The sequence below is a fragment of the Mytilus californianus genome, unplaced genomic scaffold, assembly GCF_021869535.1.
Source record: "Mytilus californianus isolate M0D057914Y unplaced genomic scaffold, xbMytCali1.0.p SCAF_13, whole genome shotgun sequence".
In the NCBI taxonomy this organism is placed as follows: domain Eukaryota; kingdom Metazoa; phylum Mollusca; class Bivalvia; order Mytilida; family Mytilidae; genus Mytilus; species Mytilus californianus.
Window position 1 is genome coordinate 20,006,764 of NW_026262615.1, and position 24,981 is coordinate 20,031,744.

The following is a 24,981-nucleotide window of genomic DNA, read 5'->3' on the forward strand; positions in this document are numbered from 1 at the left end:
CAAAAAAACTTTGTTTGGTGGAGTTGAAAAGTTTATGGTGAAGAATACTGATAAAAGTGATAGGGTCAAAGATCAAAATTAGTTTTGGTCAAGAAACCCTTAACACATGATTGGACCATTCATGTTACTGAAACTATTTATAATCTTAAGTAACATTTCTGAAATCTCTCATAGAATAAAAAAGTGATTTATTTCTTAATCATTTTGCAACTAATAATTAATTTTGATTAAAAGCCATCAGGCATGCACCAGCTGTCTTACTAGATCCTCAGACATGGAACATATAGTTTTATCAAATTTACTCACAGATTTCAAATACATTTTAAAGCATACTACATATTAATATTAAATGATAATGTGAACAATTCAGAAATGTTGCTACTCTATGGCCCTAAATATGGCCAAATTCAGTATACTCAAATAAATCAGTCTTTCAAAAATTCCAATTTCTGAATTGATCCAATATCATGCACCTAAAGCTTAACAACAACATATACATGACACACAAACTACACACTTCTAACATTCAGTCATTTATGACCTTCAAAATGTCGTTTCTAAAATCCTAAAAACTAACGAAAAAATAAAGTTCAAACTCAAAATCAAAGTAACAAACATCCATAAAGTCGAGAGTGGTAAATAAACTTCAAAAACAACTGTTTCAACACAAGATGCTTTAAATCTACAGACTTCGAGGTCGAGTATATATTGTTGGACTATAGGTCTCTGTGGGACAGATAAGTTAGTTTAACAACACTGAGAAGTTTCTGTTAAAAATTGTCATGCTCATTGGGCCGAGTTTTACCTGGTTATATAGTTTTATATACCTTAAAGAAAACTGTTCTTAACTTGATCATTTTGACTGTTCATGATTTCAAAGCATGGAGGGATGAAAGGCAATTTTTTTAGGCCCAATTACCAAAAACATAAAATTTTCATTTAACTTATAGATCTTACAAAATTCTTAATAAAATCCAATTCATTAATTTGAGTGCCTCCCATCCACTTTTGCGTTGAAAACAAGAACAGCATTTATTTAAACCATTTATGATTTTTGCACTATAAACTTACTACGACTAAGAGCTTATATTTATGATGTCATATGGAACTGAATCAAAAGAAAACTTTTGTGTTTGTATTATATTCTTATACTTGTATATAACTGTAGTAACATGTCTAATGACCTTCCCAATTTATATTGGCTAAATTAACACCATTATTCTGTATAAATATCAAATATCTCTTTTTTTTATTTGTTTGTTCAAAATGCCATGTGTGCTGCCTATTATGACTGTTCAGAGATACAAACTGCTTTTAAAAAATGAACAAATATGAAAGTCTCTTTATTCTTTTGCTCAAAAACTTGAGTGAATGTGGGGGTTCAGGTTGATGCTATGGTCCCCCCTCCCCCCCCCCCAAAAAAAAAAAAATCAAAGGTAACAGAAACAAATATCTAGAAAACCCTATATGACTTTCAACATATGAAATCTGCCCATAATTTTTTTACAGGAAAAAATAAAACCTCTGCTCTCAAAAATTGGGATAACACAAATTTGTTATTTTGTGTAATATTTCCTTTAATCTTTACTGTGACAATTTTTCATTCGTGCTACTTGCTTTAGAGAAAATTATCGTAAAAACTAAGGGCACACATGCCATTGTCAATGTAAACATCAACGACATCATAGACAAAATAGTGATAAACAGATCATCATTGGTCTTTCAAACTCGAGGATGTTTCTGGGCCACATCTCATTTCAGGGTTTTCACCCTTCGATCATGTCGATTAGATTGTAGCTGAGAAACACCCTCTCATTTGAACAAGAGTGCACACGCTGAAATGTCTCGCCTTCTTTACTAATCATTGATATTATGTTGATAGTCCTAAATATAAAGCTTTATTACAACTGTCACATAAACTTAACATTAACCAAGTAAACTAAACATTGACCAATGAACCATGAAAATGAGGTCAAGGTCAGATGAACCATGCTAGGCAGGCATGTACAGCTAACAATTCTTCCATACAACAAATATAGTTGACCTATTGCTTATAGTTTAAGAAAAACAGACGAAAACACAAAAACTTAACACTGAGCAATGAACCTTGAAAATGAGGTCAAGGTCAAATAAAACCTGCGTGACTGACATATAGATCATAAAATATTTCCATACACCAAATATAGTTGAACTATTGCATATAGTATTAGAAAAAAAGACCAAAACTCAAAAACTTAACTTTGACCACTGAACCATGAAAATGAGGTCAAGGTAAGATGACACCTGCCAACTAGACATTTACACCTTACAATCATTCCATACACCAAATATAGCTGACCTATTGCATGCAGTATTAGAAAAAAAGACCAAAACTCAAAAACTTAACTTTGACCACTGAACCATGAAAATGAGGTCAAGGTCAGATGACACCTGCCAGCTAGACATGTACACCTTACAATCATTCCATACACCAAATATAGTAGACCTATTGCATACAGTATAAGAAAAACAGACCAAAACACAAAAACTTAACTATAACCACTGAACCATGAAAATGAGGTCAAGGTCAGATGACACCTGCCAGTTGGACATGTACACCTTACAGTCCTTCCATACACCGAATATACTAGACCTATTGCTTATAGTATCTGAGATATGGACTTGACCACGAAAACTTAACCTTGTTCACTGATCCATGAAATGAGGTCGAGGTCAAGTGAAAACTGTCTGACGGGCATGAGGACCTTGCAAGGTACGCACATACCAAATATAGTTATCCTATTACTTATAATAAGAGAGAATTTAACATTACAAAAAATCTGAACTTTTTTTTCAAGTAGTCACTGAACCATGAAAATGAGGTCAAGGATATTGGACATGTGACTGACGGAAACTTCGTAACATGAGGCATCCATATACAAAGTATGAAGCATCCAGGTCTTCCATCTTCTAAAATATAAAGCTTTTAAGAAGTTAGCTAACGCCGCCGCCGCCGCCGTAGCCGCCGCCGCCGCCGCCGCCGGATCGCTATCCCTATGTCGAGCTTTCTGCGACAAAAGTCGCAGGCTCGACAAAAACCATTGATAGTCTATAAGTATGGTACCCTATTCAAAAGACGTGTAATTCTTTTGTATTAAGTGATTTATTTAACCAGGTAAAACTAGAACGTCTGGAACTTAAATACATTCAATGGTTTCCATGCCAACAATACTTTACCAACCTCCAGAAAGGAATAAACTTTCTGTAAATTCAACAGAAGAAAAAACATCAACATCCTTCCATTCAATGACCTTCAAAGGTCAAACTTAATACATGTAAAAAATATATACAATCTTATACAAGTTAACTGATGACTGAGTAATTAAAAACCTGTAATATACAAAACATAATCATACAACATCTACCTATTACTGTGTATCACATGAAAATCTGGGGGAAAAATAAATTTACAAAACAAAATGAAAGTACAGCATAATGAACATAGAATGTTTTAGCTCAATACTTTCCTCAATCTTAGTCGTAAAACTTCAAATCACCCACTTTTCAGTTTTTTTGTCACATTTTCAAATCTATCAATTTTACTTCATTTTCATTTGAATGAGTGTAGGACGCAGTGTGGAAAGAAATCATTATTACATATCTGTCAAACTTCAATGGGGAAAGAAATCATTATTACATATCTGTCAAACTTCAATGGGGAAAGAAATCATTATTACATATCTGTCAAACTTCAATGGGGAAAGAAATCATTATTACATATCTGTCAAACTTCAATGGGGAAAGAAATCATTAATTACATATCTGTCAAACTTCAATGGGGAAAGAAATCATTAATTACATATCTGTCAAACTTCAATGGGGAAAGAAATCATTAATTACATATCTGTCAAACTTCAATGGGGAAAGAAATCATTATTATATATCTGTCAAACTTCAATGGGGAAAGAAATCATTAATTACATATCTGTCAAACTTCAATGGGGAAAGAAATCATTATTACATATCTGTCAAACTTCAATGGGGAAAGAAATCATTATTACATATCTGTCAAACTTCAATGGGGAAAGAAATCATTAATTACATATCTGTCAAACTTCAATGGGGAAAGAAATCATTAATTACATATCTGTCAAACTTCAATGGGGAAAGAAATCATTAATTACATATCTGTCAAACTTCAATGGGGAAAGAAATCATTATTATATATCTGTCAAACTTCAATGGGGAAAGAAATCATTATTACATATCTGTCAAACTTCAATGGGGAAAGAAATCATTATTACATATCTGTCAAACTTCAATGGGGAAAGAAATCATTATTACATATCTGTCAAACTTCAATGGGGAAAGAAATCATTATTACATATCTGTCAAACTTCAATGGGGAAAGAAATCATTAATTACATATCTGTCAAACTTCAATGGGGAAAGAAATCATTAATTACATATCTGTCAAACTTCAGTGGGGAAAGAAATCATTATTATATATCTGTCAAACTTCAATGGGGAAAGAAATCATTAATTACATATCTGTCAAACTTCAATGGGGAAAGAAATCATTAATTACATATCTGTCAAACTTCAGTGGGGAAAGAAATCATTATTATATATCTGTCAAACTTCAATGGGGAAAGAAATCATTAATTACATATCTGTCAAACTTCAATGGGGAAAGAAATCATTAATTACATATCTGTCAAACTTCAATGGGGAAAGAAATCATTAATTACATATCTGTCAAACTTCAATGGGGAAAGAAATCATTATTATATATCTGTCAAACTTCAATGGGGAAAGAAATCATTATTACATATCTGTCAAACTTCAATGGGGAAAGAAATCATTATTACATATCTGTCAAACTTCAATGGGGAAAGAAATCATTAATTACATATCTGTCAAACTTCAATGGGGAAAGAAATCATTATTACATATCTGTCAAACTTCAGTGGGGAAAGAAATCATTAATTACATATCTGTCAAACTTCAATGGGGAAAGAAATCATTATTACATATCTGTCAAACTTCAATGGGGAAAGAAATCATTAATAACATATCTGTCAAACTTCAATGGGGAAAGAAATCATTAATTACATATCTGTCAAACTTCAATGGGGAAAGAAATCATTAATTACATATCTGTCAAACTTCAATGGGGAAAGAAATCATTAATTACATATCTGTCAAACTTCAATGGGGAAAGAAATCATTAATTACATATCTGTCAAACTTCAGTGGGGAAAGAAATCATTATTATATATCTGTCAAACTTCAATGGGGAAAGAAATCATTATTACATATCTGTCAAACTTCAATGGGGAAAGAAATCATTATTACATATCTGTCAAACTTCAATGGGGAAAGAAATCATTATTATATATCTGTCAAACTTCAATGGGGAAAGAAATCATTAATTACATATCTGTCAAACTTCAATGGGGAAAGAAATCATTAATTACATATCTGTCAAACTTCAGTGGGGAAAGAAATCATTATTACATATCTGTCAAACTTCAATGGGGAAAGAAATCATTAATTACATATCTGTCAAACTTCAATGGGGAAAGAAATCATTATTATATATCTGTCAAACTTCAATGGGGAAAGAAATCATTAATTACATATCTGTCAAACTTCAATGGGGAAAGAAATCATTAATTACATATCTGTCAAACTTCAATGGGGAAAGAAATCATTAATTACATATCTGTCAAACTTCAATGGGGAAAGAAATCATTAATTACATATCTGTCAAACTTCAGTGGGGAAAGAAATCATTATTATATATCTGTCAAACTTCAATGGGGAAAGAAATCATTATTACATATCTGTCAAACTTCAATGGGGAAAGAAATCATTATTACATATCTGTCAAACTTCAATGGGGAAAGAAATCATTATTATATATCTGTCAAACTTCAATGGGGAAAGAAATCATTAATTACATATCTGTCAAACTTCAATGGGGAAAGAAATCATTAATTACATATCTGTCAAACTTCAGTGGGGAAAGAAATCATTATTATATATCTGTCAAACTTCAATGGGGAAAGAAATCATTAATTACATATCTGTCAAACTTCAATGGGGAAAGAAATCATTAATTACATATCTGTCAAACTTCAGTGGGGAAAGAAATCATTATTACATATCTGTCAAACTTCAATGGGGAAAGAAATCATTATTACATATCTGTCAAACTTCAATGGGGAAAGAAATCATTATTACATATCTGTCAAACTTCAATGGGGAAAGAAATCATTATTACATATCTGTCAAACTTCAATGGGGAAAGAAATCATTAATTACATATCTGTCAAACTTCAATGGGGAAAGAAATCATTATTACATATCTGTCAAACTTCAGTGGGGAAAGAAATCATTAATTACATATCTGTCAAACTTCAGTGGGGAAAGAAATCATTATTACATATCTGTCAAACTTCAATGGGGAAAGAAATCATTATTACATATCTGTCAAACTTCAATGGGGAAAGAAATCATTAATTACATATCTGTCAAACTTCAGTGGGGAAAGAAATCATTAATTACATATCTGTCAAACTTCAGTGGGGAAAGAAATCATTATTACATATCTGTCAAACTTCAATGGGGAAAGAAATCATTATTACATATCTGTCAAACTTCAGTGGGGAAAGAAATCATTATTACATATCTGTCAAACTTCAGTGGGGAAAGAAATCATTATTACATATCTGTCAAACTTCAATGGGGAAAGAAATCATTATTACATATCTGTCAAACTTCAGTGGGGAAAGAAATCATTATTACATATCTGTCAAACTTCAGTGGGGAAAGAAATCATTATTACATATCTGTCAAACTTCAGTGGGGAAAGAAATCATTATTACATATCTGTCAAACTTCAGTGGGGAAAGAAATCATTATTACATATCTGTCAAACTTCAGTGGGGAAAGAAATCATTATTACATATCTGTCAAACTTCAATGGGGAAAGAAATCATTATTACATATCTGTCAAACTTCAATGGGGAAAGAAATCATTATTACATATCTGTCAAACTTCAATGGGGAAAGAAATCATTAATTACATATCTGTCAAACTTCAGTGGGGAAAGAAATCATTATTACATATCTGTCAAACTTCAATGGGGAAAGAAATCATTATTACATATCTGTCAAACTTCAATGGGGAAAGAAATCATTAATTACATATCTGTCAAACTTCAATGGGGAAAGAAATCATTAATTACATATCTGTCAAACTTCAGTGGGGAAAGAAATCATTATTACATATCTGTCAAACTTCAGTGGGGAAAGAAATCATTATTACATATCTGTCAAACTTCAATGGGGAAAGAAATCATTATTACATATCTGTCAAACTTCAGTGGGGAAAGAAATCATTAATTACATATCTGTCAAACTTCAATGGGGAAAGAAATCATTAATTACATATCTGTCAAACTTCAATGGGGAAAGAAATCATTATTACATATCTGTCAAACTTCAATGGGGAAAGAAATCATTATTACATATCTGTCAAACTTCAGTGGGGAAAGAAATCATTAATTACATATCTGTCAAACTTCAAATAACTTTCCATTTGTTTACTTTATCCTTTATTGAAATTGATTAGGAAGAAGTTTTGACGAAAAGATGCCTTTAAACGCCCATCAGCGGATCCTGCCCTCCCAATAGCTTTTTTTTACCACTGAAAAGGCAAAATGAGCATAATTTTCTCATAATATTTACATAAAAATCAAACCAGATTTAGAAAAAATCAAGTAACTTAACAAATTTTGAATTTTGTATACTTATGATGAAATATCATCATATCTCAGCACTGTATCAATTTTCCCCTTCCTAATGGTTCTGAACATTTTGTTAGCAGAATAAGATTGAGGAAAGTATTGTGAGCAAACAAATGTCAAAGCATGTGTCCAGCGTGCATTTCAAAGCTTACATCAATTTCATATTTAGCAATAAACAAGCTCATTGATTATACAACATAGTTAAATTTCAGGTATCAAAGCAATTTTACCAAACCCATGATGTCTTCCATAAAAAAAGCTTACCTCAAAGTAAAAGATGATAAAGTTTGTCTTTAAAAAATTTAAAGGTTTCAGGCATCCTTTTTAGGCTGATAGAATTACACGGTCAGTTGCTTAAAGCAATCTGTATACAATAATAAGCATCCAGTCAAGACACAAACCTGATCATTGCCTTTAAATGGTATTGATCCACGGCCACCTGCAATACTGAATCCTAACCCAGTATGATCCCGTAGTAATGTTGTCGAAATTTTCTGAAATGTTTTTAAAAATTTATTGGAAGACTATAAATGCTCTTATATCATAATACATATGATTTTGTAAACAAATGTTTACATTTAAAGGAATAAAACCTTCTTTCTATCTTCATATTGCCTCTTTCTGTAATTCATTATTTACTCCAAAAACTTTACATAAATAATGATAGATAAAGGAGGGACATTATCACAACTTTTGCCTCATTAAATCAAAATCTGACAAATTTTATCCAGATTTGAGAAGAAACTTATCAATTCAATCTTGATTTGTGAAGAAACTGACTATTTTTTTAATATTTGTGATGAAACTGACTAATTTCTTTCAGATTTGGGATGAAACTGACTAATTTCTTTCAGATTTGGGATGAAACTGACTAATTTTATCCAGATTTGTGAAGAAACTCACTTATTTCATCCAGATTTGCGAATAAACTAATTAAATCTAGGTCTGTGAAGAAACTGACTAATTTTATCCAGATTTGTGAAGGAACTGACTTTTTCTTTAATATTTGTGATGAAACAGACTAATTTATCCAACTTTGAGCAGAAACTGTCAATTTCATCTAGATTTATGAAGAAAACTCTTATACCTCTCCATAAACTTCAGTTCCAGGTTCTTGTTCAAACGAAACTGTAGCAAACCCTGTTGTTGGTTCCTCTTCTTCCTCCTTAGGTTCCTTTTATAAAATAGAAACAAATGTATTTCCAAATAAGAACTATAATATTAATGGTAATGCAAAAAAATGTATAAACTGGGTTCCTGCCTCATAACACAAAAGAATGGGAGAAGTAGGTAGAATTTTTTTTTCTTTTATAAATATTTTACATAAGACGATATTGGAAATGTTCTGGACTCAAACAGTGCTTAACCAAAAATGTCTGGACATTAATGGTGATCTATCAATTGTGTAAGTGTAGGTGGGTAGGTAGGTAGGGAGTCAGAAAACAGAAAAATTTTTTTTTTGGCCTTAAAAGGTGTCTGGTCTGCATCATTTTTGAAAGGTTATACAGTAGAGAGGATACAGTTAAGGTACAGAGGCAAATCTAACCTTAACCATAAAAGAATGTTGTTATTAATAATATTTATATCATGTGTGATAAAGATTTTTCAAGTAGCTAATAATTTTTTTGTTTCTCCCATGAAGCTTCCCTTATAACGTGCCATGACTGCCATATTTTTTTTTTAAATCCTTATTTTAAATATTGACCTCTGAATATTTTTTTTGTGTGTCGATGGGTTCCCGTCTTATTAAACATCTCTGTTAATTTAAATGCAAATGTGTAAAACCACCATGGCTCTCAGATGTCAATTGAAAAGATAATGTTTATATGTACCTCTTCCTTAGGTTCAACCATTTTCTCTCTACCAAGAACCATTGTTATATTATTTCCACTGGACTTGAGTACATCTACTGCATCATAGTGGTCAGCATCAATCAGATTCACACCATTTACCTGTAGAATAATGTAAGGGTTGATCAATTAATACACTCATGGAACACAGGTAAGGCACTACTAAATTTTAACTATGGGAGGTATTAAATTCTTTTTCTGTACAATAAATTCTAAAATTGCCTCAATAAGTGGTTATCCCATTTCAAAAAAGCCTTGTGACTACATTAGTGTTTAATTTAATAGATTAATTTAAATTCACAAATGATTTTCAAGCAAGCATTTAGAATCTAAATAAATGGAGAATGTGTCCATGGGACACAGATGGGGCCCCGCTTGCATATAACATTATAAAGGGGCATAACTCGAGAAGAGCAAAAGTGACACCACCCAAATTCGAACTTGATCTGTATTTTGTGGTAATAAGCATTGTGTATAAGTTTCATAACATTTGGTTGAGGCAAACTAAAAGTTATAGAACCAAAACTAATTTTGGGACGTACGTACACTTAATGCCCCCGCCGTCACATTTGGGAAAATCTTAGGGTCATTTGTGTAGTGTTTTGAGGACTTATGGTTTTTTTTATTCTGAAATTTTTTGCATGTGAAGAGACTATAAACATTCAAAACAAGTGAAACTGCGAGCTACTGCTCTCTGATGATACCCCCAGCCCAAATACTTGACGGTAAACAGGAAGTTGTTGAGTGATAAATCTGAAAACGCATCACACGGTATAGCTGACTTATATAAACACTGAAACCAAATTTCAGAAATCCTTGTAATGTAGTTCCCGGGAAAAATATGACGAAAATTTTCAACTTGGATGTCATGTGTAAAATGATATAAGTGTTCGGTAAACAGGAAGTTGTTAAGTGATGAATCTGAAAACTCATCACACGGTATAGCCGACTCATATAACCCCTGAAACCAAATTTCAGAAATCCTTGTAATGTAGTTTCTGAGAAAGATGCGACAAAAATATTCATGGGACAGATGGATTGACAGACTGATGGATGGCTGGAAGGATAAACTGATGGACGGACGGACAGACAGAGGTAAAACAGTATACCCCCCATCCCCCCCTTTTTTGAAAGCAGGGGTATAATAAGGCGATGAACAAAAAGAATAGCCTATAAACATGAGTACACAAGGTAATTTGTGGATTAAAAATATTACAATCTTACCGAAAGTAATTTATCTCCGACAGTGACACCAGCAGCTGCTGCAGGTCCATCTTCAGAAACCCTCGAAATAAACACACTCTGAAAAATTCATCAATCAGTAATAAAATAAACACTCTGAAAAAGTCATCAATTAGCTATGAACAAATTCAAACAATTATGTCACATTTAAGTGTATAGGAACTTAGGAAGTATATTCTAACAAGAACATGTGTCCATAGGAAAGAATCCTCTCAACATATACACACCTTAACATAATATTAATTTTTTGCATGAATAATATTTTATTTATCATATTAAAAGAATAAATCAAAGATTTTTTTTAAATATTATCTGGGGCAGAAAACATTCTAAAGGAACAAATGCTGAATTGATATATATTATTTTTGTTCAAATTTTTAAACAATATCTCAATTTTCAATAAGTGACAAAGAGGCATTAACACTGACCTCATCGTCTCCCTTGAATGGTGTAGAACCTCTGCCACCAGCAATGGAGATACCCAGACCTTGACCTGGTTGCCTGTTTATCTGGATCTTTATTAGCTCTGTTTCCATTTCTGGTTCCTTGTTTTCACCATCAACACTGTCACTCTGTTAAAAATGTTCACATTTTCATTTAAAAATGTACATCCACAACATATTACTAAATTTTCAAACTTCTATATGTTGTTGTTGAGTGATGAATCTGAAAACGCATCACATGGTATAGCTGATTTATATAAACACTGAAACCAAATTTCAGAAATCCTTGTAATGTAGTTCCTGAGAAAAATGTGACGAAAATTTTCAACTTGGATGTGTTGTGTAAAATGATGTGAGTGTTTGGTAAACAGGAAGTTGTTGAGTGATCAATCTGAAAACGCATCACACGGTATAGCTGACTTATATAAACCCTGAAACCAAATTTCAGAAATCCTTGTAGTTCCTGAGAAAGTGACAAAAAATTTTCATGGAACGGACGGACAGACTGACGGATGGATGGATGGACAGACAGACAGAGGTAAAACAGTATACCCCCACGTTTTTAAAGCGGTGGTATAATTAAAAAGTTCAAAATTTAGGTTGCCAGAAAATTGGTAAACACAGGTACAACTTTGTAATTAAATCATCAAAGAATGAATAATTAAAAAGTTCAAAATTTAGGTTGCCAGAAAATTAGTAAACACATGTACAGCTTTGTTATTAAATCATCAAAGAATGAATAATTAAAAAGTTCAAAATTTAGGTTGCCAGAAAATTGGTAAACACATGTACAGCTTTGTAATTAAATCATCAATGAATGAATAATTAAAAAGTTCAAAATTTAGGTTGCTAGAAAATTGGTAAACATGTGTACGGTTTTGTAATTAAATGAATGAAAGATTTGAAATCTATCTAACCTGTGTTTCTCCTCCTTCCTTCTTTGCAGCAATCTGTGCCAGTATTTCCAGTACTTTATCCCTAGATTGTTCATCCTTCAGATTTACCCTCTTGTTTTTCTTGTAATAGGGTGTGTCTCGTCGACGAAGGCCAGTTGTTCTTTCTGTGTTTTCTTCCGTTTTTACATCAAATCCAACAACTTTTTCTCTGTACTGGTTTTCCTGAAGAGAACAGATCATGTGTTTATCTGATATTGAAGAAGCTTTCTAGGAAGGGAATCCACATTTTTTACTGTTAATTTGGAAATTTCCATTTCCATTGGTTAAATTGTCAGCAAATAGACTATAAACAGATTTTTCAATGATAAACCATCTTTCCAAATAATAAGCTATAACAAAAACGGTTAAACCCACCACATTCTTTTAAACAAGAAGCCTGTAGTCCAGTGGTTTCCACTGCTTGTTGTCTCCCATTACTGATTATCCCCTTATCTTATTACTTTGTCTCACATGTGTGGTTTTCTCTTTTTAATAATTTCTTATTTTGTTATCCTGAAATCTTTTATAGCTTACTATATAGTATGGGTTTTGCTCATTCTTGACGACACTACAGTTACATGTTGTTGTTTACATCCCTGGCCTTTGATCTTTAGTGGATAGTTGGATCCTTATTTATATTTTATTTTTTATTAAGTATTCAAGTTCTGATGATGCAATATAAATGTTACCTAGCATTAGCAGGAGGCTGTCATAAACAGGGATGAAATTAGTCTCAAGCAAAAAAAAGCAGAAATGGCGTTCCCGGAAGTCAAACTATGGTAAAAAAAAGTAAAATGGCGGAAAAAACATGAACTCAAAAAGCGGATATCAAAGAATTTGCGGAAAACTTTCATCACTCCATAAAAGATTGTCCATATATATATATATCTGTGTTCTTTATGCTCTTTTTACCTTTATCAAACCACAAAACGACAATGTGACACGGAATTGATAAACCAAAGACATTATTTCAAGTACTAACATTAACATTGCATTAATTCCTGAAAGGGGCACTAGCTGTCAAATTCATGTTCACCGATATGACTCAAATTCACATATTTGATTTATAACAAAGTAAAATATTTATCCAAACTATCAAAAGTCTAAAATAAACAATTTACCAGGCATGGGCTCGATAATATGAAGCTTCGTTTCGTGTGTATTTTAGTCTAGACGCCATCTAATTAACTATCGAGATGACCTCTAAAGACCATATAAGCGATGTAAACATAAATATAGGTATAAATAGATTCAGCGAACTCGTGCAATTGGATTTTTCTAAGTCTGTTTAATTTCATATGATAGATTAAAAATATATGCTTATCATCGTTTTAACTTGTATAAGAATGATTTTTTGTGGATCGAATCAGTCAATCAAATGATTTACCTTTGTTTCACTTTCAATGTTGACATTCTTTTCCTTTAAAAAACTTTACATGCACAATTCATGCTTTATCCATCTCTAGCTAAGGGGTTAAATTGAAGTTCACATGAATATGGATTCAATGAGGTCGAATTATTCACTTGCAAGTGAATAATTCATCATCAATGTTTCTTCGCTTATTTTGACAAAATTAAACCATAGTGGCTGCTAAAAACGAATAATTATTTCACTATTTCACTTTCATTAATGATTGAACAAAAAAAATCATATTTTAGATTTTTTATATATCTCGTAGCTAGTGCCCCTTTAATTAACAAAAATGTCAAAATACCTCATCAGAATCGGAATATTCCTCTTTCTCCTGATCCTGCTCCTCATGCTCCGTTTCACTTTTCTCATGTGTTTCTTCCTCTACTTGGTCGTCATAGTAACCATTATGCTCCTCATAAGTAACTTTAGGTGCCTCTGAGATAATGACCTCCTTAATAAGAGGCTGTGTTTCCTTGGCATGCTCCCTTTCATCTTCCTCCTCACTCTCCTGCTTGTGTCGATGATCAGTGGGTCCATGGTATCGAGGTGGTCCCTCTAATTCTGGAGCTGAAATAAAATTTCAAAAATCATTAAACTAGTCAACAAGAGCAAGTCCCCGAAGTTTCAAATTCTTTTATACAAAATCTCATTTAAATACTACAGAATCATATACTGTGGATTCATTGGATAACAATTTTCGTTGATTTCATGGGTAAAGCTGAACTTCGAATTTAAATGTTCAATGAATAGAAATTCTCTACAGGCCTGTAAGAAGACTTATGAAAAACCACCAAAGTAAGTATCCACGAAACTACAATTTCTTTTCAATGCAGGAAAGTTGGTACCCACGAAAATAAACGAATCTATAGTATAAAGAACTTTGGAGTTAAAGCGAGAAGGAGAACATAATTTTGACTATATGATGTGTCTGGTTTCTTAGAATATGCAGAGTTCCTCTTCTTCTAATGTTTAATGTATTAATTTCAGTTTTTGAAAACCATCAGAGCATCAGGTTCAATTTTGGAGAGGAATAATTGACTACTCCTTCTAAGAGAGAGTAGGGAGAAGTAGATTTCACTGTTGTTTGTTAACGCCACTTTCAGCAGTATTGATTGTCAAATTTTATGGGTTGAGAAAACAAGAGTGAATGGAGAGAACCATGACCTTCAGTAGGAAAACTGGAAATCCTAGTCAATTAAGATTTCCAGGTACAGGCTGGATGAACCACTCGACCACTAGTACAATTAGTGTGTCACTTAATCATGCAAATGTCATTTAATATTTTTATTGTCATTTTAAGTTAAAAGACAATTAAGCATTAGCTTACCTTTTATAACAGGTGGATGTTCTGATTGTTGAGGACTCTTCTTTTCTATATGTGGTTTTTCTACATCAATAGTCATAGACCATCTGGGATCATTGTCTCTCGATGGCATGAAAACTAGATCCTGAAACAAAACAAAATCGTTTTAAGTACTTTTTACAGTGTATCCCAAAAAAACGAACAGAAAAATTTTTATTTTCACAATTTCATATGGAAAATGTCCTAAAAATTCTAATGATTTAGAATACAAAAACTGGGCCTAAAAGAAACATACTTGAATTAAAATAAATGAAATCACTTGCATGAACAAGTAAAACTGCGAGCTACTGCTTACTGATAATATCCCTGCTTTAAGTATTTGGTAAGCAGGAAGTTGATAAGCAATGAATCTGAACACATTACACAGTAAAACATTTTCACATGAAGTCTGATAACAAAATGTAAATGTTACTTGCTTACATTTCAAATCATAAATACACATTCAATTCTACAGTGAATCATTTGCATATAACAGTATAATAGATATACAATTTTATAATGTTCCAATTTTTCAGGAGTATTTAAACGAAATAAATGCTTCATTAGTATTACCTCTTTTTTCTTTTCCTGATGTGGAATAACATGGCCATCAATAGATGTTTTTCCTTTCAAGAAGCGTTTCTTAAGATCTTTAGGATGAGGTGTATCATGCCTCTGGAAATGGCTCTATATATACAGAAAATATATAAGGTAGAAAATAGAATGATGCAATGAAGCATAGAAACATTCACATGCAGTACCCATAAACAACCATTTAATTTGTATTCCAAAACATGCTATAATATAGATAATGCAAAAATATTAAGTAATTGGTAATAAAATAAACATTTTATGTTCATTTGAAGATATGAAGCATTACCATCAAAGTCTTCTATACTACTAAAGGAAGAGACTGATTTCATTGAGCCACAACTCCTCTGAACCATACAAAGTCGGAAATATTTGTGATATGACGTATAAATGTAGTGTTTTGTACTTCCTAAACTTGTCTTTGAAACAATCTTTTTTTCCACAGAAAACACCAATTTTTGAGAAAATATCCAAATTCAAAGACCTTTATCGATCCGTGTCTTATACACTTTCGCGCATGATCAGTCGACGTACTGCCTGCGAAATGGCCAGTTTGAGTGTTGTTCACATATTTGCATATACAGATTGTTTATTTTCAACGTATTTTAATGGGGTTTGTTTTTTATTGCTAATAAAATTCTGCAACCTGAGTATGTCAACAGATTTGGAGTAGCGTCAACGGTTTCTGAGATACAAGAGGGGTTGATTCATGATGAAGTGTTTTAGATTTTATTTTTCATCCGATTTAGATGGGATTTTTGCCGGTGTTACTCATTTTGATCCCTTTGATAAGGTCAACAGATTTTACGTAGCTCATACGGTTATTGAGTTTAAAGGGTAAAAAACTACTGAAAATCACATTTTGCAACACTTTTCTTAATATTTTTATTTTCCGACCGAGATGAATGGGGTCTTTTGCATTATGTTCCTCATTTTCATCTCTTTAAAGAAATAGAATTAAATGCATTAACCGTGTCAAAATCCTTACTGTGTCCATCTTATAACTGTGTCCACACTCTTTGCCCTATTGTACTGCGATTTCACGGGCATCTTCTAGTAGCACCAAATATAAAATTAATACTTGATTTTTAGGACAGAAAACTCCTCCTATTTACTGACACGAAGACAGCCACCCAACCCTCAATAACAATATATAAATTTGAGAAATTCTTTTTAATTTGCTGAATAATGGAGCTGCCCTCCATAGCATTATTTTGCAGATTAGAGAATTGAAAGGATTTTAAAAGCACATACAGTTTGCATTGCATCCTAATGAATAATAAGTTCTCTTCATATTTATTGCACCCTTTGAGGAGGAAAAAAGAAAAGGCAAGAGTCAAAACAAAAATAACCTTCTAAACCTTTCTAAAATTATATATTTAACAATTTCATAAATTGCTATTGTAGTATAATTAGCATTCAATAGTAATATTCAGATTTACAAAAAGACTGGACTGAAGCACAAGCTTAGTTCCTACAGCCATCAGAAATAGAACTTAAGAAGATGACAACTGCTGATGACTTACAAATAAGATAAAATATCATAAAAAGAGAAAAGAAGGCATAGATAACTTGCTGTCTATTCAAAATACCCTCTGAAATTTTAGTGTTGTACGACTTTCATACTTCAGGCTTTTCCAAATATATCTACCTGTAAAAAATTGTATGTATGGTGGGGAAATATCTCGTGCTCCCTCAAAGAAAGACCTTCATTCCATCTCAATACAGATGCTTGGATAAAAGTATATTTTATAACAGTACAATCAAGATCAAACTAACCCCTTCACTTTCTGTGTCTGTGTCATCTTCTTTTGGTACATCGAAGTGGATTTTACTGTCTCTGTGTCGTTCAATATGATCACTTAGTCGACTGTCTTGGTCTGTTGTGGTGCTACCACGTAATAAATTCTCTGTAAAATATAGTTATATAACATGTAATACTGTTGATACATTTATTTTCATAGGATTAAGAAAAATAAATGGGGAATCAGGGATCTCCATGGATAAAAATTTATGAGGAGGAACTTTCATCATGACAAAACCCTGCGTCTATGGCTTGGCGTGATCGAAAGTATTTCATTTTTTCATTTCCACGAAAGGAATGGTGAACAGGCTGATATATTGCTTATTGATCCTCATTACATTTATTTCATTATAGAATAACCAATATTTGTCATTTGTAACAATTCCAATGCCAAGCCTGCATCCCCCTTAGTCAAGAATGACCACAAGCTGGCCTTAAGGTTCCCATGTCGTTTTCTTGCTATCTTGGTAATTTTTTAGGGCTTAAAAATCGGGAGAAAGATTTGAAGGGCAAATGTGTACAACTTAAAAATTTTTAATGACTTAAAATACCAAATTTCTCTGTAATATACTATACAACATGCATCTTTCAATTCTGAATGTAAACCGGAAAACTGGATGTTTCAATTTGATTGTAAACTATGAAATGAATTTGGAATTACGATATAAAATTTCTTCAGAGTATCAAGTTGCAGTTAGGGGGCCTCGGTGGCCGAGTGGTCTAAGTAGTTACTACTGTAATCACTAGCCAGTCAACACTGAGGTTGAGTTCAAACCCCAATCGTGCGGGTGCACTCGACTCCAATCTTTAATTGACTAGGATTGTCAGTTTTCCTATCGAAGGTCGGTGGTTTTCTCCGGGCACTACGGCTTCATCCACCAATAAAAAATGGCTGCCACGTAATAGCCCAAAAGCTGTGCTTAAAAGTGGCGTTAAAACACCAAAAATCAAATCAAAATCAATTCAAGTTGCAGTTAATATTCATGTATTTACTTTTAAATATGTAAAGTGATACAATTTTATCGATAATTGCTGTACTCGAGTTATTTGGCATGAAATTATGTTTTGTTTTACGTCTTATTTTGTACTCGTTTAAAAAGGGGGAGACTGATTGTGTAAGTCAATATAAAAGCACATGTTTGACTTGTATTATTTTTTCTTTGTAACTGGATTTAAAAATTTATTTTTTTAATCTTAATTTTCATTAGCATTTGCTGAAATGTAATTAAATAATGCATTCAATCGTCTATCTTGATCAAGTGTTCTCCTGTCAGGTGTGTCGATCTAGCTGTACAAGTGATTAGCGATCTTTAGCCAGACATCCCTCAGGGCCTTAAAACTGTTATCAGGAGGACCCTTTGGATTATAATAGTAAAACATGTAAAAGCCTAAGGGTTATGCAATTACATGCAATTGATTAGAATTGCTAACAAAAATGGCGGCGGCTGGAGAAACGATAACAAATTTTGACAATGGCGGGATCATTTGACAATGCAGGGATCATTTTACGGTGGCAGAAGATATTTTTACGGTGGCGGTATATATTTTAACAATGGCGATGCGCCATCATAAAACAGGTCATGGAGATCCCTGTGTCCATTAGACACAGATGATGCCCCCACTTGCATATAATGTTATAAAGGGACATAACTCAAGAACGGTAAAAGTGACACAACTCAAATTCATACTTGATCTGAGTTTTGTGGTAATAAGCATTGTGTATAAGTTTCATAACATTTGATTGAGGCAAACTTAAGTAAGAGAACAGTAACGAAAAATTCAGCAATTTTTCCATTTGTACAGGGAAATAACTCTAGAAAAGTAAAAGTGACGCCATCCAAATTCAAAATTGATCTGTGTTTTGTGGTAGTAAGCATTGTGAATAAGTCTCTAAACATTTGGTTGAGGCTAACTTAAGTTGGAGAACCGAAACAATTTCTGGATGTACTGAAGTACAGAAAAACGGACGTATAGACGGACAAGGGTTAAACTTAATGCCCCCTCCGCTACAACTGGGGCATAAAAATGGTTAATTCTTACATAGCAAAAACAAAAAAAATGTAAAACTATAATACCTACCCATACTTTCTGTGTGGAAATCCTGCTGAGGTAACAGAAAACATGTCAGGACTTGTTGCCCAGTCCTCTCGTCAAAATCTGTCTGGAATTTTAACATGGGTTTTGCCTGGTTCTCAGACAACCACAAGGCTTTCAGATTTAAATTAGCTACAGTTATTGGTAAATATTCTAACCTGAAACAAAAATGAAATATAAAGATAATGCTATTTACACTTTTAAACTTAACAGTAAAGGAAGCCTATAAAGTTTCTCAGAAATTATAATATCAGAAGATAAATTGTTATTCAAGGATTCAAATATGCCTCATTGGATTAAAAGTTTATTTACAGTTATCAGTGGCCTGTCAACTCTGAGGTTGTGAGTTCAAACTGACCTCGACATAAGGTGTTTTCAATTCCAATCTTAAATTGACAAAGATTGCCAGTTTTTGAATATAAATCAACGCAAGTATTACAAAACAATATCTTCTTCAATAAGAAATCCACTACAAAATGAGGAAATCATGAAAATAAACTGCTGTGAAGTCAACGAGAAAAGTCTAAACCTGAATAAAAGTATCTGGGAAAATAAGTTGGTTTACAGTATTTCACATTATCTTTGTGAAGAAATGCTCCTAAAATGCAACTTTTTTCATATTGAGACTTAAATCATTTTAGAAATATGACTTTTAAGTGTTTGTTGTTAAAGGAAAAGATGTATTGCAATAAGAAATGATTGTCACACAACTGACAGATTTTTTAATACTAACATTGTCAAGCTCATTCACCCCAGTTCTCACAAAATTGGTTTAACACATACATAGGTATATGTGTTCTGCATGAGAATCTGATAATATATATGTCCATACCAAACATCTGGTGAGCATTGTCATTGGAACCCTTTTTGTTTTCCCAGTCTCTGCATAATTTTTCTGATTAACTTTGTAAAATAGATTTAATTTGTTAATATTTTGTTTTGTTTCTATACCTATTTCCTGACACATCTAAGACATGCAAATCTTCCAATCGTCCTAACTCCTGAGGCAACCTCAACAATCTGTTGTCTCGTAATGATAACACATTAAGCCGCAGACATCTACCAATTTCTACAGGGATGTCTGTAAGTCTGTTTCTGTCCACATTAAAAACTGTCATACTTTTTAATTTCCCAATTGATATCGGCAAATCCTGAAAAATTATAAACAAATTATTTTTTAGTATTAACATATTACATATTTTTTATCTTTACAGATTTTGTTTATTAGCAGGCTAACTAGTTTTCTCAATTGAATTGTTTCATATTTTTCATGTCAGGGCCTTTTTTAGAAGACTATACGGTATGGGTTTTCTCATTGTTGAAGGCACTACGGTTGTCTATAATTGCTTACTTCCATTTCATTTGAACTTTGGTGGATAGTTGTCTCATTGGCAATCATATCATATCTATCAAATTTTTATATCAATTTAGTAGAGCTGTGTTCACATTCGTATAGACGTGCTGTAAAATTTTACTGTCTTGAGAAGAGAATGGTTCTATATACAGTCAAACCTGTATTAAGCAGTCAGTTATGGGAAGTAAACTCAAAAAAAATGTGACCTTTTATTTTATCACAGCGAATTGATTTAGTTGGTTTTTTTTGGGAGGGTCTGAAAGTACTGTTAAAGCAAGTTTTACTGTGGTGATTAAATCTACGAAAATATACTCACTGATAGTAAATTTTCTGTTATTATTAGCTCTTGCAGGTTATCACAACTGAAAAATACAAAATATGGCAATCAGATAAAATTGTTCACAATATCAAAATATTCAAGAAGGAAAATTTCATAAATTGGAAAATTTAAAAAATGGAATCTCTCTTTTCTAATACATACATTCCATCCTTTTTCACTTTTATAAGCCATAGCAACTCAACTTCTATCCCCTGTATCTAGAGATTGCCATGCCTAATTCTTACCAGGAATCAAGTGTTTTTCAGTAGCAATACAAATTTCTTTCGTATTTTTCTAATCTGTCATTTAGACAGTGTTTAACTAAGTTTAACCCTGAATTTGTTGTGCATTTACTTTTCATTCACTAGTATTAATGGGATGCTAATTTTGTAATGACCTGAGAGACTTCTATTTCAAAACTAACAGAACCTACTAGAAAACCGAACTTCTCAGACTTCTTAACTTCATAACTTGAAACAAATAAAGCAACTACAAATTTACTAACTGCTTACTGCTAACCATCCTACAGCAAATAACATATCTCATACAGGACAAACAAATTGGGCAGGTTTTAACAAAAGGTGGACAGCACTGGACACACTGATCTAAACACTCACAGACTAACCACACTGAACAGTATGTAACATTTATATTCAAATCACTTAGTACTCACTTTCCTATTGTTGGGGTCAAGTTCAGCAGTCTGTTCTGATCAATCTTAAATATCGTCAACTTTCTCAATCGACCTAAAAAAAATAATATATTTGAAAGTAAATATACCATGACAGAGGGGACATAGGCAAATAATCTACACTGTTATGAGATGTGCCATTGCTCATACAACTTTAAAATAATATATTTTTCATTCTTAAATATCGTCAACTTTCTCAATTGTGAAAATGAAATAGTCAGCTAATACCCCTTTAAGGCTAGTCATGTAAATTTAATTCTAATTGGCATATTTCATATTTATCATTTGAGATAATCGGAAAAATTTTGTTATGATCCATGCAGGTCGATTTTAACATGCGGAAGGCATGGTGTCAATGGTTAGACAAGTTTCAAGCCACATTTTTATAAATTGACAGAAAAGTAGGTGACCGAAATAGAAAATTATAAAGCTTTTAAGCTGGCAACTAGCTCTAGGAATTACGAGGGTCTGGATGGGGTTTACAGAAAAGAGAATAATGTGCAAAGTGTAGAATGGGCAAAAAATATAGATAGAGAAAAATCCCCATCTAGACCCTCAATTATTATAGACCTTACCAATTCCATCAGGAAGATTCTCTAAACAGTTCTGAGATAAACACAGATCTGTCAAACATTGTAAACCACCAAGTTCCTCTGGTAAGTAGTCTAGCTGGTTCTCAGATACATCAAGGATAGATAACTTCTTCAAATTGCCAATTTCCTGAAAGGAAGAAAGGAAAAAAATAAAGCATACATGTAAGATTACTTTATTACATATTGTAGTAGAGGTCCTGTAGATTTGGTGCAAGTTCAACTGAGGTCCAAAAAATATGCCTGACCACCTGACATGTCAGGCAAATTTTTTTGCGATCAAACAAGTATTGCTATATTATTGCCTAACCAAAATGTTACAATTTATTTAATTTTTTCTACAAGCTACTCATATATCTGCCAGGCAAATTATATTTTGGTCAGCACAAATTTTTCTTTTGATTGACCAGATGTAAGGTGCAAATTTCAAACTTTTGAGAATACCGATACAATGCCTGTTATTACTCTTTTTAGTACTAGTTACTATAGATTCATTTTAATTTGAGGTATACCAATTTTCAGGGATTTCATGAGCAAAATATGAACCACCAAATCAAAATGTTCAACAAAGTACAAATTTTTTATAAGCTTGTATGCAGATTTTTTGCAAAACCACAAAATAAAATATCCATAAAAGTGCAATATTTCTAAAATCTACACTAATTGATAACCACGAAAATAAATGAATCCACAGTTCTCTTTCTAGTACGATACTAGTAAACTAGTTCAAAAAAAACAAAAACCAACATTTCATAAATTTTATGCAACCGAAGCTCTCTTCCTGATCTTCCTTCATATTTGAAAGCCAAGGATGTGTAAGAACCGAAACAGTTGAAGAGCTATCTGACCAAAAAGGACCAGATCTACAAAAAATGTATCTAAGGTCACTTTACCTGAGGAATTTAAAACCTTATTTTCAAATAATTTCTAAATTTCTAAATGGTCAATTTAAGAAAGGTATGACATAAATCGTGTCAGTACTGAAGTACTGTCTACTGTTCAGTTAAACTGTTGATCAAGTGTTCAGCTGTAAGACTTCTGATGTAAATCTTCAAGGCCTACAATCACTTCATTAATACCTCATTACCACTGACAAAAAAATACGCATATAACGGTAATAAAACTGAATTATAAAATCAATAAACCAATCTTCCTTCCTTGTTATATAGGTTTTGTCTGTTAATTATCTTTTCATGAATTCAATACCAATGGTAAATTAATAGATCGCGTCATTTAAGGTTACCATTCAATGAAAAAAAACTGCTTGGCTGAGCGCAGCTGGATACGCCCGCAGAGGTCCAACCCTGAACAGTTGGGGCAAAAATGGACACAATATTCAAGCTTGATACAGGTCTGAATTTGGATTGTATTAAATATTTGACATATTATAGGTTTCTGAATAAATGTAGTCAAAGAACTTGAAATTGGTTATATGAATTGAATTTATATTCAATTACAGATTTCTTGCTGTAGTGCAATACACTGTGCTGTTGCGCAATACTTAGTAGGAGCTTACATTAATAGATATAAACAATTCACCATAGTTTCATACGAACTGCTGAAAGCATTTTTGATTTTTTTGTCCTAAAACTGGAAAATCCCCCTTTTTTTAAGAATAAAACCCTGTAACTCAGAAACGTAAAACCTAAAATTTATAAAAAACAAAAGTGAGCTCACATCAATAGATATAAACAATTCACCAAAGTTTTATGCAAATTGGTTAAAGCGTTTTTGAGTTAATGTCCGACATGTTGACGACGGACGGACAGACGGACAGAGGTATACCATAATATGTCCCGTAAACGGGCATATAAAAAGGTTAATATCTGAATTCTGCCTGAATTTTATCTCAATTTTCAAGGTTAAAAGATTTATTCAGGAAATCTATTTCTTCCATTTTGAAGATAAGATGACTTTCAAAGCAATTATGAAACCACAATGATTCCTAAGCCAATAATATTATATAACAAACTCAGATATAGGAGTACACCTATATTTCTACAAAGTCTAACCAAACCATAAATAGTATTTAGGCTAGAACATTATTACATAGAAACCTGAAGATTTTCATCAGTTCTGAGAGTACCTGATCCAGGAAGGTTTATTTAAATCTAATGGAAAAGATTGATTGATTGTTCTTTGCTTTAGATCAAGGGCAATTATTTCATGCATGTTCAGTAAAGGTAAAAATATTAACAATAAATACTAAAGGCAGGACCCCCAGTTTTCTTGAACACTTGGAAGGTATGTAGAAACATCACCATAGAAACAACATTTTCATTGTTAATCATTATCTTTAATCACACAGAGGGTGACCTTCTGTCAGAGCCTAAAAAAATTAAACTCAAAGAAACCGTTTTTAATTTATTAATCTTAATTGAAAATGTAGAGAAATTGAGTGACAGGCATTCTGAAGACTAGTCACATGAAAACAAGCTCAACGCAATATTCTTAAATCATTAAGAGATATAGAAACATGTTCAATTTCATTAGAACAAATACCAAAAGTATTAAAA

General features: G+C 32.4%; 1 protein-coding gene across 7 annotated transcripts in view; it reads right to left on the reverse strand.

Moving 5' to 3' along the window:
- Positions 1 to 24,981, reverse strand: part of LOC127723340 (protein scribble homolog) — a 101,978-nt gene that overhangs the window by 44,965 nt on the left and 32,032 nt on the right. For 6 of the 7 annotated variants that reach the window (XM_052229920.1, XM_052229918.1, XM_052229916.1 and 3 more), the window contains exons 7-22: positions 22,451 to 22,595; positions 21,858 to 21,930; positions 21,182 to 21,227; positions 20,463 to 20,662; positions 19,497 to 19,669; positions 17,393 to 17,523; positions 15,596 to 15,709; positions 15,008 to 15,128; positions 13,982 to 14,247; positions 12,249 to 12,449; positions 11,317 to 11,460; positions 10,871 to 10,948; positions 9,629 to 9,748; positions 8,884 to 8,970; positions 8,198 to 8,290; positions 3,221 to 3,241 (exon numbers count right to left, since the gene is read on the reverse strand). In XM_052229920.1, coding sequence (XP_052085880.1) covers positions 3,221 to 3,241; positions 8,198 to 8,290; positions 8,884 to 8,970; positions 9,629 to 9,748; positions 10,871 to 10,948; positions 11,317 to 11,460; positions 12,249 to 12,449; positions 13,982 to 14,247; positions 15,008 to 15,128; positions 15,596 to 15,709; positions 17,393 to 17,523; positions 19,497 to 19,669; positions 20,463 to 20,662; positions 21,182 to 21,227; positions 21,858 to 21,930; positions 22,451 to 22,595 — 2,013 coding nt within the window. The remainder of the gene's footprint in view (positions 1 to 3,220; positions 3,242 to 8,197; positions 8,291 to 8,883; positions 8,971 to 9,628; positions 9,749 to 10,870; positions 10,949 to 11,316; positions 11,461 to 12,248; positions 12,450 to 13,981; positions 14,248 to 15,007; positions 15,129 to 15,595; positions 15,710 to 17,392; positions 17,524 to 19,496; positions 19,670 to 20,462; positions 20,663 to 21,181; positions 21,228 to 21,857; positions 21,931 to 22,450; positions 22,596 to 24,981) is intronic. The other variant, XM_052229915.1, reaches the window with a different exon arrangement.